Below are 10,876 nucleotides of genomic sequence, written 5' to 3'. Positions count from 1 at the left end.
AATGTGAAAATGTTTTCAAACTGCTATGTAAACCAGCAGATATTGCCACAGCATCATTTTTCTTTGTCGAAGCAAACTAATAATATGTCTGTTTCCCCTACAGGAAAACCAGAGATGAACTAAACTGCTACCAGGAACAATGCGATGCAATTCTGAAAGATGTTATTGCAGCTCTGGAGCACTTGGACTCCCTTCAGAAACAGTATCTGTTTGTGTCCAATAAGACTGGTACCCTACATGAGGCCTGTGAACAACTCCTAAAAGAACAGGTAAGGTCACCACTGTCCTGTCTGTCTTTGTAAACAGGTTGATTGAAATGATAATCAAATTGCTGAGATTTAAAGTGTGCAAACTACAATTAAGTAGAGATGCACTGATAACAACTCCGATACTGATTTCCAATTTTTGTTAGTCTAAATATAAGTCAATGTATTCTGTTTTTTTTGTTTTTTTTGTATTCGTAAGCAAGAACATCTCTCCCAAATCCAGAACTGCAGAATCATCTGTAGTATCTGTATGATCTAAAATCAGAAGCTCTACAGAATTGAAAAAATGTATAAAAACAACTGTGGATGTGCCTAAATGATTCACTGTAGATTACTGAAAATGCCATACATGAACTAGTTCTGAACAACCTGACACACATGAAAGCTTGTCTGAATATAAAATTGCTACCAAACATTAGGCAGACTGCTGTTTGTTCTTTCAGTGGCATCTTTAATCTTATTGATGCTGCAGTTTTCTTTCTTTTGTCCTTGCTTTTTTCCCAACTCTTGCAGAGAGCTGCTTCTGTTCACATAAATATGTAGATTGGACCATTCAAGGAACTTGCGTCTGAACTGAAATTAAACTGTCATGCCGTATTGTGTCAACTTCTGTTTGTTGTTTTCTCTCTTTTGTAGGCAGAGCTTGTTGACCTGGCAGAGAGCATCCAGCAGAAATTGTCATATTTCAATGAGTTAGAAAACATAAACACGGTATGCTGGGTTTCTCCTGGTTTCCATCTTGAAACATAAGACAGCTAAATGTTTGTAGTGCAAATGATGTCCGTGCATTACTTGGATATTATCATAATCAGCAATATGTCCCCGATTAAAAACCTTATGAAGGTCTTTGATGTCAGCATCATTTTTTGTTTTTACCTTCAAAAATGTTTCATAAAATGAACATCACCTATAAGCCTTTAAAATACAGTATAATAGAAAATTAGTAAAAAGCAGTTTTGCAGATTTGCTTTGACCAGGGTTTAAAGTCAAAACAACACATTTCTGACACTGACATCCAAATAAAAAAAATGTTTTGATGATAAAGACCGAGAAAGAGCAGGAAGATGATGTGTTTCTCTTTTTCTTTGCCTTTACAGAAGCTAAACTCCCCAACCTTGTCTGTAAATAGTGAAGGATTTATACCAATGCTTTCGAAATTGGATGACTGCATTGAATATGTTTCTTCACATGTAAGTAGCTTGCACTCTTGACAGAGTTTCAGTTATGTGCAGATGTAAATATTTTACCAGTAATAAAATAATGAAACGCCTAACAATATACCGTTGTCTTGTTACAATAACAGAAATGTGCTGCCCTTGTAATATAATCTATATATTGGAGCATATGGTATGTGTTCACAGTTAAAACTATATAACACTATTTCTGTTTCTATTGATTACAGCCCAATTTCAAGGACTACCCAGTTTATTTGGCCAAGTTTAAACAATGTCTTTCTAAGGCTATGCACTTTATGAAAATCCACATTGTAAACACTATGCAGAATCTCACAAGCCAGTTAACAAAAAGGGTAAGAACAAGTCACATTTCATCCTCCTAGACAGTCGGTGACCAAAAGCATTAATAATGTTACTCAATATTAATATTTCATTCTACTTTCTTTTTGTGTCCTCCAGGATCCAACGGGCTTGACCAACGCCGACAATGCCTTCACACTTTACTATGTGAAGTTTCGAGCAGTTGCACCTAAAGTTAGCGTGAGTGTAATGTTTTGTGTTACCCATTCAATTTATGCAGCACACCCGTTTGCATAAATCATTTTCTGTAATGCAATGACATTTTCATTTACCCCTTTTTTGTCATTCAGTCACTGATTGAACAGATAGAACAGCGAGCAGAGAAGATTCCAGAGTGAGTATCGGCATTTCTCCAGAGTGAAAGTAGTTCAATTATGTGTTTTTTAAACACATAATTGCACTAAATTAGCTTATCCTTCCTTACGTTAATGTGAACAGATACTCTCGGCTCCTTGGTGAAATCCATCAGTGCTACCTTGACCAGAGACAGCAGCTGCTGAGTCCCAGCATCACATCCACCATTACTGACCTGACCAACCAAAACAAAAAAGACCACTGTGCTCTGGTAAGAAATGACTAGTATAAAGCAGCGCCTGTTCTTTATATATAGTAAAATGACATTTAAGTTGGCACACAATGCCCAGTATGGAGCCTATGTGATATTTTCTAGTGTTCAGCACAAACACATGATAAATGAGCATGAGCCAAGGGTGTGTGCAGCGGGCATCCGGGGCTTTCTCCTGTTTTGTTCATTAATGCATTGCTGTGTAGAGACATGGTGATGTTAGTATACCCTCAGTCATGCCTCATCTATTAATCTGTGAGTCATTGGTCCTCCTGTGTTTGAAAATGTAACTATCCTAATTACTGATCCAATATTTTTATTCTAATGTAATGCTTCAGTCAGACCTGATCCAGTTTTGGCACCTGGGCAGACTGTGATTGCTGTGTAGAGACATGGTGATGTTAGTATACCCTCAGTCATGCCTCATCTATTAATCTGTATCTCAGACTGTATTTACTGACACACTTGTGGCATTTAAAACATTTCACTAATTGGCTTGATGGAGCTGCTATAATTAAAGGTCAGGATTTCATGAAATTAGATATCATAACAGTCACCCTGTGTGTCCTGATTTTTTTTTTTTTCTTCTTCAGTGAAACTTGAAAGGTTATGCATCTCATTAATGATTGCTGTAATAGCTACTTACATCTTTAATGTGGGTGGTTGTGTCTGTTTGTGTGAAGTGGAGCAAAAGCAAAGTGCTGGTAGTAACTGCAGTGGGCATTCATTATGTGCATTTGTACAGGTTCGCAGTGGCTGTGCCTTTATGGGCCATGTGTGCCAGGATGAACACCAGCTGTACAATGAGTTCTTCTCTAAACCTACATCTAAACTAGAGTGAGTAGCACTGAGCACACATTGTCTTCTGTGTATTTGTTTAAAATGCTTTATAATGCATGATAGTCTTTTCACGTTTTGCTTGATATGTTTGGTGTTTGAATGCCAGTTTACACAGCATTACACAGTATTACTGTTTAAAATAATAAATCATTATTTAAAAATGTGCATGTTTTTAGTCATTATTATTTCTTTGTTCCTTAACTCGATGAAAACCCTAACGCTTAAAATGAAAAGAAAGTGTAATTTTAGAATGTTTGCGCTTACAAAGTGATGACCTTTTTCCCATTTAAAACAGCGAGCTGCTAGAAAAATTATGTTTGTCCCTGTATGATGTCCTCCGGCCTCTAATCATCCACATCATCCACCTGGAAACCCTCTCTGAGCTCTGCAGCATCCTCAAGAATGAGATGCTGGAAGACCACCTTCACAGCAATTGTAGGTTCAAGCCTTTGTTCTCCTCAAACCATCTCATTTGTCACAGGGGGAGTTTAAAACTGAGTCGCTAGGATGCACCTGTGCCAGAGTTATAGTGTTATAAAATGGTCTCTCAAAGGAAAATATTTAAGTGTATACCCAAAATTTCCATTTCTTTATAACACCAAAGAAAGAAGAAACCACCCCCCCAAATTTTATGAGCTGTAATTAAATGTAAAATAAGGCATACAGAAGGATGTTCTTGGGTCCTTGGGGTGTAATTTCACTATCATGAGGTTGATTACAGTATTTTGAATTGAATAAAACTCCGGTTTTCAGCCTTAATTATCAGTGAAAATTCTACTGAAAACATAAAACATCACTCTTCAGAAAATGTACTCATAATTTACTCAAGTTTTAATGAAACCCTCTCTTACATTTGTTTGTTCAAAATCACAAACACGGTGTGCTTATTGAAGTGTCCAGTCCACTGTAGTGGGTTGGTATTTGAGACGACAAACTGCAGGGAAAGTTTACAGCTTTAGAGAATGCAAGGGAACACAGTGTTTGCTGTTTGACGTTTGAGGACTTTGTTAAAAATGGCACAGTACCTTCTTTTTTTTTTTTTTTTTTTGGTTTAGTTTAGTAATTGGTAACCAATAACCATCCGCACCTTCTGATTTCCCATTATGAACCCACCATGTCCAGCATAAACTGCAAACTGACCTCTTTGTGCTTTTATGCAGCTGCTCCGTTGGGAGCCTTTGACGCAGTAGTGAAGCAGATGCTGGAGGATGTCCAGGAGAGGCTGGTCTACAGGACACACATTTACATCAAGACTGATATCACAGGCTATAACCCAGCTCCAGGGGATCTGGCCTATCCTGAGAAACTGCAGATGATGGAGGTAGGATTTGTATGCTCAGAGGGATGTCGATTTTTCCTTTTTGATGTCTTCCCAAGCAAAACACTCAGCAGTTGTATTCACCTCAGCTTCTACTCAACCGGCTTTACACAGAGTGGATGTAATTAGGGCTGCAGCTGTTGAATGCTTTCATTATTTGTTAATGCATTGTTTTGATTAATTGTTTAGTTACAGTGTCAAGAAATAGTGAAAAATGGTCCTCAAGTTTTAGAGCTGAAGGTAATGGTTTTAAAAAAATGCTTGTTATGTCTGATGAATCTTGAAATAAAAGAGAAAATAGCAAATGCTCGCATTATAGAAACCAGGAACATTTAAATGCTTGGCTCTGTTGCTGCATAAATTAACTATCAAAAATGTGTTAATGTTTTTGTCTGTTGATTGTTTTAGCATAAAATGTAGCAGCATGAAGTTGGATGCTGCTCTTTCTGAAATTGTTAGATTCTTTAATTTGTTAATATCACAAGGGAAAAGTAAACATGGCCAGCTGTGGTGTAGCATTTGAGTAAAATAGTTGTCTGCATGTCCTTAGAAAATCATAATGGTTCCAATTTAATTATGTAAATGAATTGTACCCCTGATTGTGAAGGCATATGTTCATATTGTTTTTTAGCTGTCTGTCAGTTTGTTAGTTTTTAAACTTTTTAGCAACTTTTATGTTATGTTAAGGTTTTTAAAACCTGTACACTTTCCATTTTACACAAAGATAAAAAGTGACCTTCCAACATCTAACACTTTGTCTATGGCTCCATGAAAAGTCATGAAGGTTGAAGCTGAATTAGAAAAGCTAGCACTGTTCTAACAGCTGCCATTGCTTTGCTGTTATCGATAGAAAATCGCTCAGAGCTTGAAGGAAGAGCAGATGAAGCAGATGTCACAAGAGTCAGTGTTTTCTGATGTACGGCTTGAGGACACTGATAGCAGAAGAAACAGCAATGCTGGTCTGTGTTTCCAGATTGTGTCACTTGCCATTTTACAACTTTTGGTGTTATTGTCTATTTGCCTGATGGCTCTTCCTCCTTTGTGCATTGAATACAGGGACTGTAGAACCATCGCGCCTACAGTCATCTATCTCTCCTGCTGATCTGCACGGCATGTGGTACCCTACTGTCAGACGAACGCTGGTTTGCTTGTCCAAGCTCTACAGATGTATAGATGTGAATGAGTCTTTCATTTTTATTAGTCACTAATTTATAGTTTCCTATCCTGATAGATGACAAAACATGTAGCATCTAGTTTTTCAGTGTTTGCATTTCTTACTCATATGTTTCTTACTGTGGATTGGTCTTTTTCCAGAGAGCAGTCTTCCAAGGTTTATCTCAAGAAGCCTTATCTGCCTGCATCCAGTCCTTGCTTAAAGCATCTGATATCATCCTTAAAAACAAGGTCGGTGCTCATGTTTAAGTGTAGAGTATGGTTTTGTATGTTTTACTGAACTGTTTAGTTTTTTATTTATATCATAAATAGCTCAGTAACCACCTTTCTTGGACCTACTAAATAAGATCCATTTTATTCACATTCTTTTCAGGTTACAGGATCCTTAAGTAAAACAGCTGTGTTGCCATTTAACATTTACTTTAGCAGGTGTTCATTATGTGTGTTCAGCAGACCGTGCTTTATTTATGGGCTTCCCTCAGCTTCAAATCTGCTGTCAATAATTGTGCTAACTGGCCTGTTTCAACCTAACACTTCAAATTAAAGACGCTGCATCAATCTCAGACAATATGTTCCCACCCCGTGCCGATTATGTCTCTTTCCAATGTTTAAATTGCTGGCTGAGCAGTAAATAGCTTCAGCTGCCTTTTTTTTTTGGTCCCAGTAATGTTCTTTTCCAGCTATGGTTAATCAGGAGTTATTAATTAGACATATTCCCCTTTTGTTTCTGAGCCTGTGCTTTTTTTCTGCTGTCTGTAGCTTTGATAGTCAGCAGATGCCCTTTTGTGTTGGCAGCATGTAGTGTGGATTTAACAGTGCGCTATCACTTTCTGTAGACACAAATAGATGGGCAACTTTTCCTGATCAAGCACCTGCTGATAATGCGTGAACAGATTGCCCCATTTCACACCGATTTTGCGATCATGGAAATCTCAGTGGACCTGAAGAAAACACGAGGTAAGATAATTAAAGGTGGAGGGAACATTGCTGTTCGGCTCCATAAAGCCAGTCATTACATTCTCATGCTCATTAAGCAACTTGTGTCTATCACATGCACCAGTGGCAACAATTAATGTGGAAATTACAGTGTAATCCAACACCATAATGTACATTAACCGATGGCTCACAGGGCAGATTCGCTCCTCCCATCACCCTCATCTCAGTCAAGGTCATATAAAAATTGTAGCACTAGAGGGCACTCTCATTCTGCATCAGCCCTGATTTAATCTCTCTGCTTTGTGTTAAGATGCTGCCTTCAAAATCCTGAACCCTAAGACTGTTCCCAAATTCTTCCGACTTAACAGTCACAATGCCATACTTGAATTCCTGTTGGAGGTAGTGTTATTTTTATGTATTTTTTTTATTAAACATACCATGCACTCTCTGTACTTTGATAGCACCCTGCCTGAGGGAAATGCCACTTGATAGTGCTAAATCCTTTTTCCTCATGGCCCCCAGGGATCACCAGAGATAAAGGAGCACTACATTGACTCTAAGAAGGATGTGGACCGACACCTGAAGTTCAGCTGTGAGCAGTTCATCCAGCAGCAGACTCAGATCTTTGTGGGGAACCTTGAGGAGTTTCTCACCAAGGTAACTGTAAGAGTGAAGGCAGACTTAGCCTCAGGCAGCAGTAGCTCATTCTGACCTTCATTTTTTTTAGTTTTTACCTTTGAAACCTTTTTAAAAATCATTTGCTTATTCACTGATCACTGAAGGTCTCGGTATTTTACTGACAGCTAAAGATTTTTCATCTAGAATTTCTAATTCTGTTGCTAGGCATTAGTGGGTGTGTGTTTTTGGTATTTTATTGCGGTGTGAACTCTTTGTAATGCCATAATTCTGCTGCAACAATTGGTTGCATGTCTTAAATTCTTCCCACCACACTCGGTGTTCTATTATGTATTGAAATACTCATTGTCTTACTCAAGGCTGAATTGAATTGGCTCAGGTACCAGCACAGTCTCCAGTGTTTGTTTGTACTGATTACAGTAATTAGCACAAATAAAGTTATTTTTAAATGGTAATGTGTGTTTTGACTGTCTCTGCACTCAGGTTGCGGCTCTTAAAACTATGGCTGTCCAAGGTGGTCCCACTTACAGTCTGTCACAGCAACCTTGGGCACAGCCGGGTAAGATTTGTCTCAGCAAATGCCACTGGCATCATACTGTAATTCATCAAAACCTGTACAGCAAATGCTAGAGGGCATGTCAATGTTTGTTTTTTTTCCCTCCCTCAGTACTTTTTTTTTTTTTCCTCTTTTCAGCAAAGATCAACGATATTGTGATGGCTACCTACCGGGTGATGAAGAGCAAGCTGCCAAGCACTTTGCAGAGCATGTCCTTGTACTTAGCCAATAGAGACACAGAGTTCATCCTTTTCAAGCCTGTCCGGGTGGGTGGCAGAAACGTTAGGGTGTAGCATGTACTGCATGAGTCAGTTTCTTTCAAGTCATTGTCAAGCTCAAAGAAACTTTTCATACAGTATTTACAAAGCAGCAGTACACAAAGGTCCGATCAGTTTGTTTTTTCTAAATTATAATAGATGTTGAAATTAAGGTTGATCAGGCTGCGGTGTTTGCTGATGTTACCGTGTCACAACATCAGAAATCATTCATTATATGCATTTACTCATTAGTGAGGGTTAGTCATTGTTGTAAGGGGCCTGTTGGTCATTTTTAGAGCGCTTTAGATAATTCTCTGTTTGAATTCATGTCTAGGGCCAACCCTTTTGTTTCTCTTTGGTTTGGAGATTGTGCTTTTAGCTGTAATTTGTAAGCATGATTAAACCCTAATAAAGAAATCTTTGTGCTGCCTGTGTACTGTTCATCAAGGTGCCAGGTGAAGCCAAATGAGAGAGAAACAAAATTCTTCCGTTGACATGGAAACAAGATACTGAGGGGACATAGGCCAGATGGAAATGTGGTGTTAATTTCCCTCCAGCACTCAGTAATCTGATGGCTTTTTCCACAGAATAACATCCAGCAGGTGTTCCAAAGACTGCACACTTTTCTTCAGGAGGAATACAGCGGAGAGGACCTTCAAATCATTGCATGTCCATCTATGGAGCAGGTAATGTAGTGCAAGATTAGTAGAGCCCAAAGGCACCTGACATGCTTGTAATATTACCGCTGTAACATGCAAAACTGCTGAGAGCAACTTCAGCAGGGAAACATTAGATAAGTATACCAGCTAAGTCCACGGTGAGCTCTCATCATTTCTCACGGCTCTCTTTCAGATTAACCTACTGCTGTCTGTGAATAAGTAATACCCTGGTTTGGGTGTGGCGTGCTGGCGAACACACACTGGAGAGCAATGTGATGCTACAACTCCAGGAGGATAAACAGCAGTCATGTCCAGAGAACTGCACCTGAGCTAAAACAAAACAAAACAAAACAAAAAAACAGTCCCGCACAAGGTCAATGATTGTCAAGAAATGAGGAGTATGAAGAGGTTCAGGAGGTATTCATTTTGAAATCAACAAACTGGGAAGTGGAAGGCATGGAGTACAGACTGCATCATCTTGCTTTACTAAAATTGAAGGTGCACATGCATTTTGGGTTGTTTTCATGCAGGAGAAATCCTTTTTGAATTTGCACACTATGTAAAGTTAGGGGGTGAATTATATGACTATGTTCAGACAAGGACGTTCTTTTGCAAATAGAGGCGCTAAAGGGTCGCTCATCAGCCAGGTAGCTAATGGCCAGTAAGGGGCTTGTATTCAGATGGATAGACTCCCTTGATGGGTTTGGAAGAGTAACGAGAAAAAATGCTGCAAAATATTTTATTCCTCTATTTTAAATTGTATCACATTCAGTGAAACTATATGACCTAATGTGCTATCGGATACTCAGGTCCAACAGGTTTTCTTTTCTGATCATAGCAAAATCCACGCAGCTTTTCTTTCCTTGTCAGAAACGTTCTTAAAGATTCTTCGTTTTCCTTGTGACAGGTTTTGTTAATCTGTTGCAAATATGTAGAAGAGACAGATCTTATGTTTTATACTTCTTTCCTTTTATACCTAGGTTGATTAAAACTAATATGCATTTACTCTGGATATACGGACCTTTGACCTTGGGCAGTTTTGCACTCTATATAACTTACAGGTAATGGGTATCTTTTCTATGGGTCCTCACAGAGTAAGGGTCAAAGGACACTGTCAATGAAACATTTGCTTTGGTGTGTCCCATGTATAATGACATGTACAGTTCTATTTATGAACGTTCTGATTAAAAATAAATATTAATGAGCTTCGGTTTTATTTCTAGAAAGCACTTTGTCCCAGGATTCAAATTCAGGTGACATTAATGAGAAACTGCCATTCAAGGACATCACTGACTTTAGGGGGTCTTCTTGGCAGATCGTTGCTGTTTCATTGGCAGCTGCTGTCTTTCCATCTATGAGATGAAGCTTTGCTGGGTCTTGACCTTCTGTGAATTGACAGCCTTTTGATGAGCGGTGAGGGACTCGATGTTCTGGAGGAGGGCATTGATCTCTGCGCTCTTCTGCTCCAGATACCTCTGAGGCATGTCAGGCCCTGGCAGCACTAGACCTTCGCCTTGGTTCAGCTGCGACAGCAAGGAAAAGTGACGTAAAGGAGAATCGGTGACTTGGCTTAAAATTAGGTCTACTCGTCACATCCCTTGTATTTCTGCTACCGTTAAAAATACTACAAGCCACATGAGCTTACTTTCAGTTTTCCCCTTACATTAAGCTGTATACTGTGTTTGCCAGAGGTGAAATTGATGTGGTCATGGGACTGGATGCAAGTGTTGAGGTTAGGGCTCAGTGTCAGGGCGGAGCATTAACATGATGCTTATTGACCAGTCAGCTCCAGTGTTTCTTCAAATCTCCTGTGTCATTACAGAAGGTGCTTCTCCATGCAGTCAGATTCACCCTGATAAAGAGAAGGAGCTTGTGAACAGTAAGCCTCTCTGGGGTTTTATTGTCTCACCCAGACTGGTTTTTATTTCTGTCTGCTGCCCATTTTATCAATAATTGCGTTCAACTTAAAATGCTCCTACAGAGAGCTGGTGATAACAGATATTTACAAAATGATATGCTGGTTATATGCAAATTATATTTAGTCCACACTACACAATAAAATACTAGGAATGAGTAAACGACTAGTTATACCGAAGGCAGCCATTGTTGTGCTGTGGTGGAAAGTAACTAAGTAC

General features: G+C 38.9%; 1 protein-coding gene across 1 annotated transcript in view; it reads left to right on the top strand.

Annotated features, from left to right (window-relative positions):
- cog3 (component of oligomeric golgi complex 3) overlaps window positions 1–9,942 on the top strand; it is an 11,057-nt gene extending 1,115 nt beyond the window's left edge. The window contains exons 4-23 of the mRNA XM_020596532.1: window positions 104–269; window positions 903–977; window positions 1,364–1,456; window positions 1,669–1,794; window positions 1,901–1,981; window positions 2,092–2,135; window positions 2,240–2,366; window positions 3,112–3,203; window positions 3,502–3,641; window positions 4,367–4,527; window positions 5,375–5,483; window positions 5,581–5,699; window positions 5,839–5,928; window positions 6,534–6,654; window positions 6,944–7,032; window positions 7,156–7,290; window positions 7,753–7,828; window positions 7,964–8,091; window positions 8,670–8,768; window positions 8,935–9,942. Coding sequence (XP_020452188.1) covers window positions 104–269; window positions 903–977; window positions 1,364–1,456; window positions 1,669–1,794; window positions 1,901–1,981; window positions 2,092–2,135; window positions 2,240–2,366; window positions 3,112–3,203; window positions 3,502–3,641; window positions 4,367–4,527; window positions 5,375–5,483; window positions 5,581–5,699; window positions 5,839–5,928; window positions 6,534–6,654; window positions 6,944–7,032; window positions 7,156–7,290; window positions 7,753–7,828; window positions 7,964–8,091; window positions 8,670–8,768; window positions 8,935–8,964 — 2,101 coding nt within the window. The 3' untranslated portion in view covers window positions 8,965–9,942. The remainder of the gene's footprint in view (window positions 1–103; window positions 270–902; window positions 978–1,363; window positions 1,457–1,668; window positions 1,795–1,900; window positions 1,982–2,091; window positions 2,136–2,239; window positions 2,367–3,111; window positions 3,204–3,501; window positions 3,642–4,366; window positions 4,528–5,374; window positions 5,484–5,580; window positions 5,700–5,838; window positions 5,929–6,533; window positions 6,655–6,943; window positions 7,033–7,155; window positions 7,291–7,752; window positions 7,829–7,963; window positions 8,092–8,669; window positions 8,769–8,934) is intronic.
- Window positions 9,943–10,876: the final 934 nt, after the last annotated feature.

The sequence above is a fragment of the Monopterus albus genome, unplaced genomic scaffold (genome assembly GCF_001952655.1).
Source record: "Monopterus albus unplaced genomic scaffold, M_albus_1.0 scaffold30.1, whole genome shotgun sequence".
Classification (NCBI taxonomy): Eukaryota; Metazoa; Chordata; class Actinopteri; order Synbranchiformes; family Synbranchidae; genus Monopterus; species Monopterus albus.
Note: the sequence above shows the minus strand (reverse complement) of the source record. Positions and strands in the feature narration are given on the sequence as shown.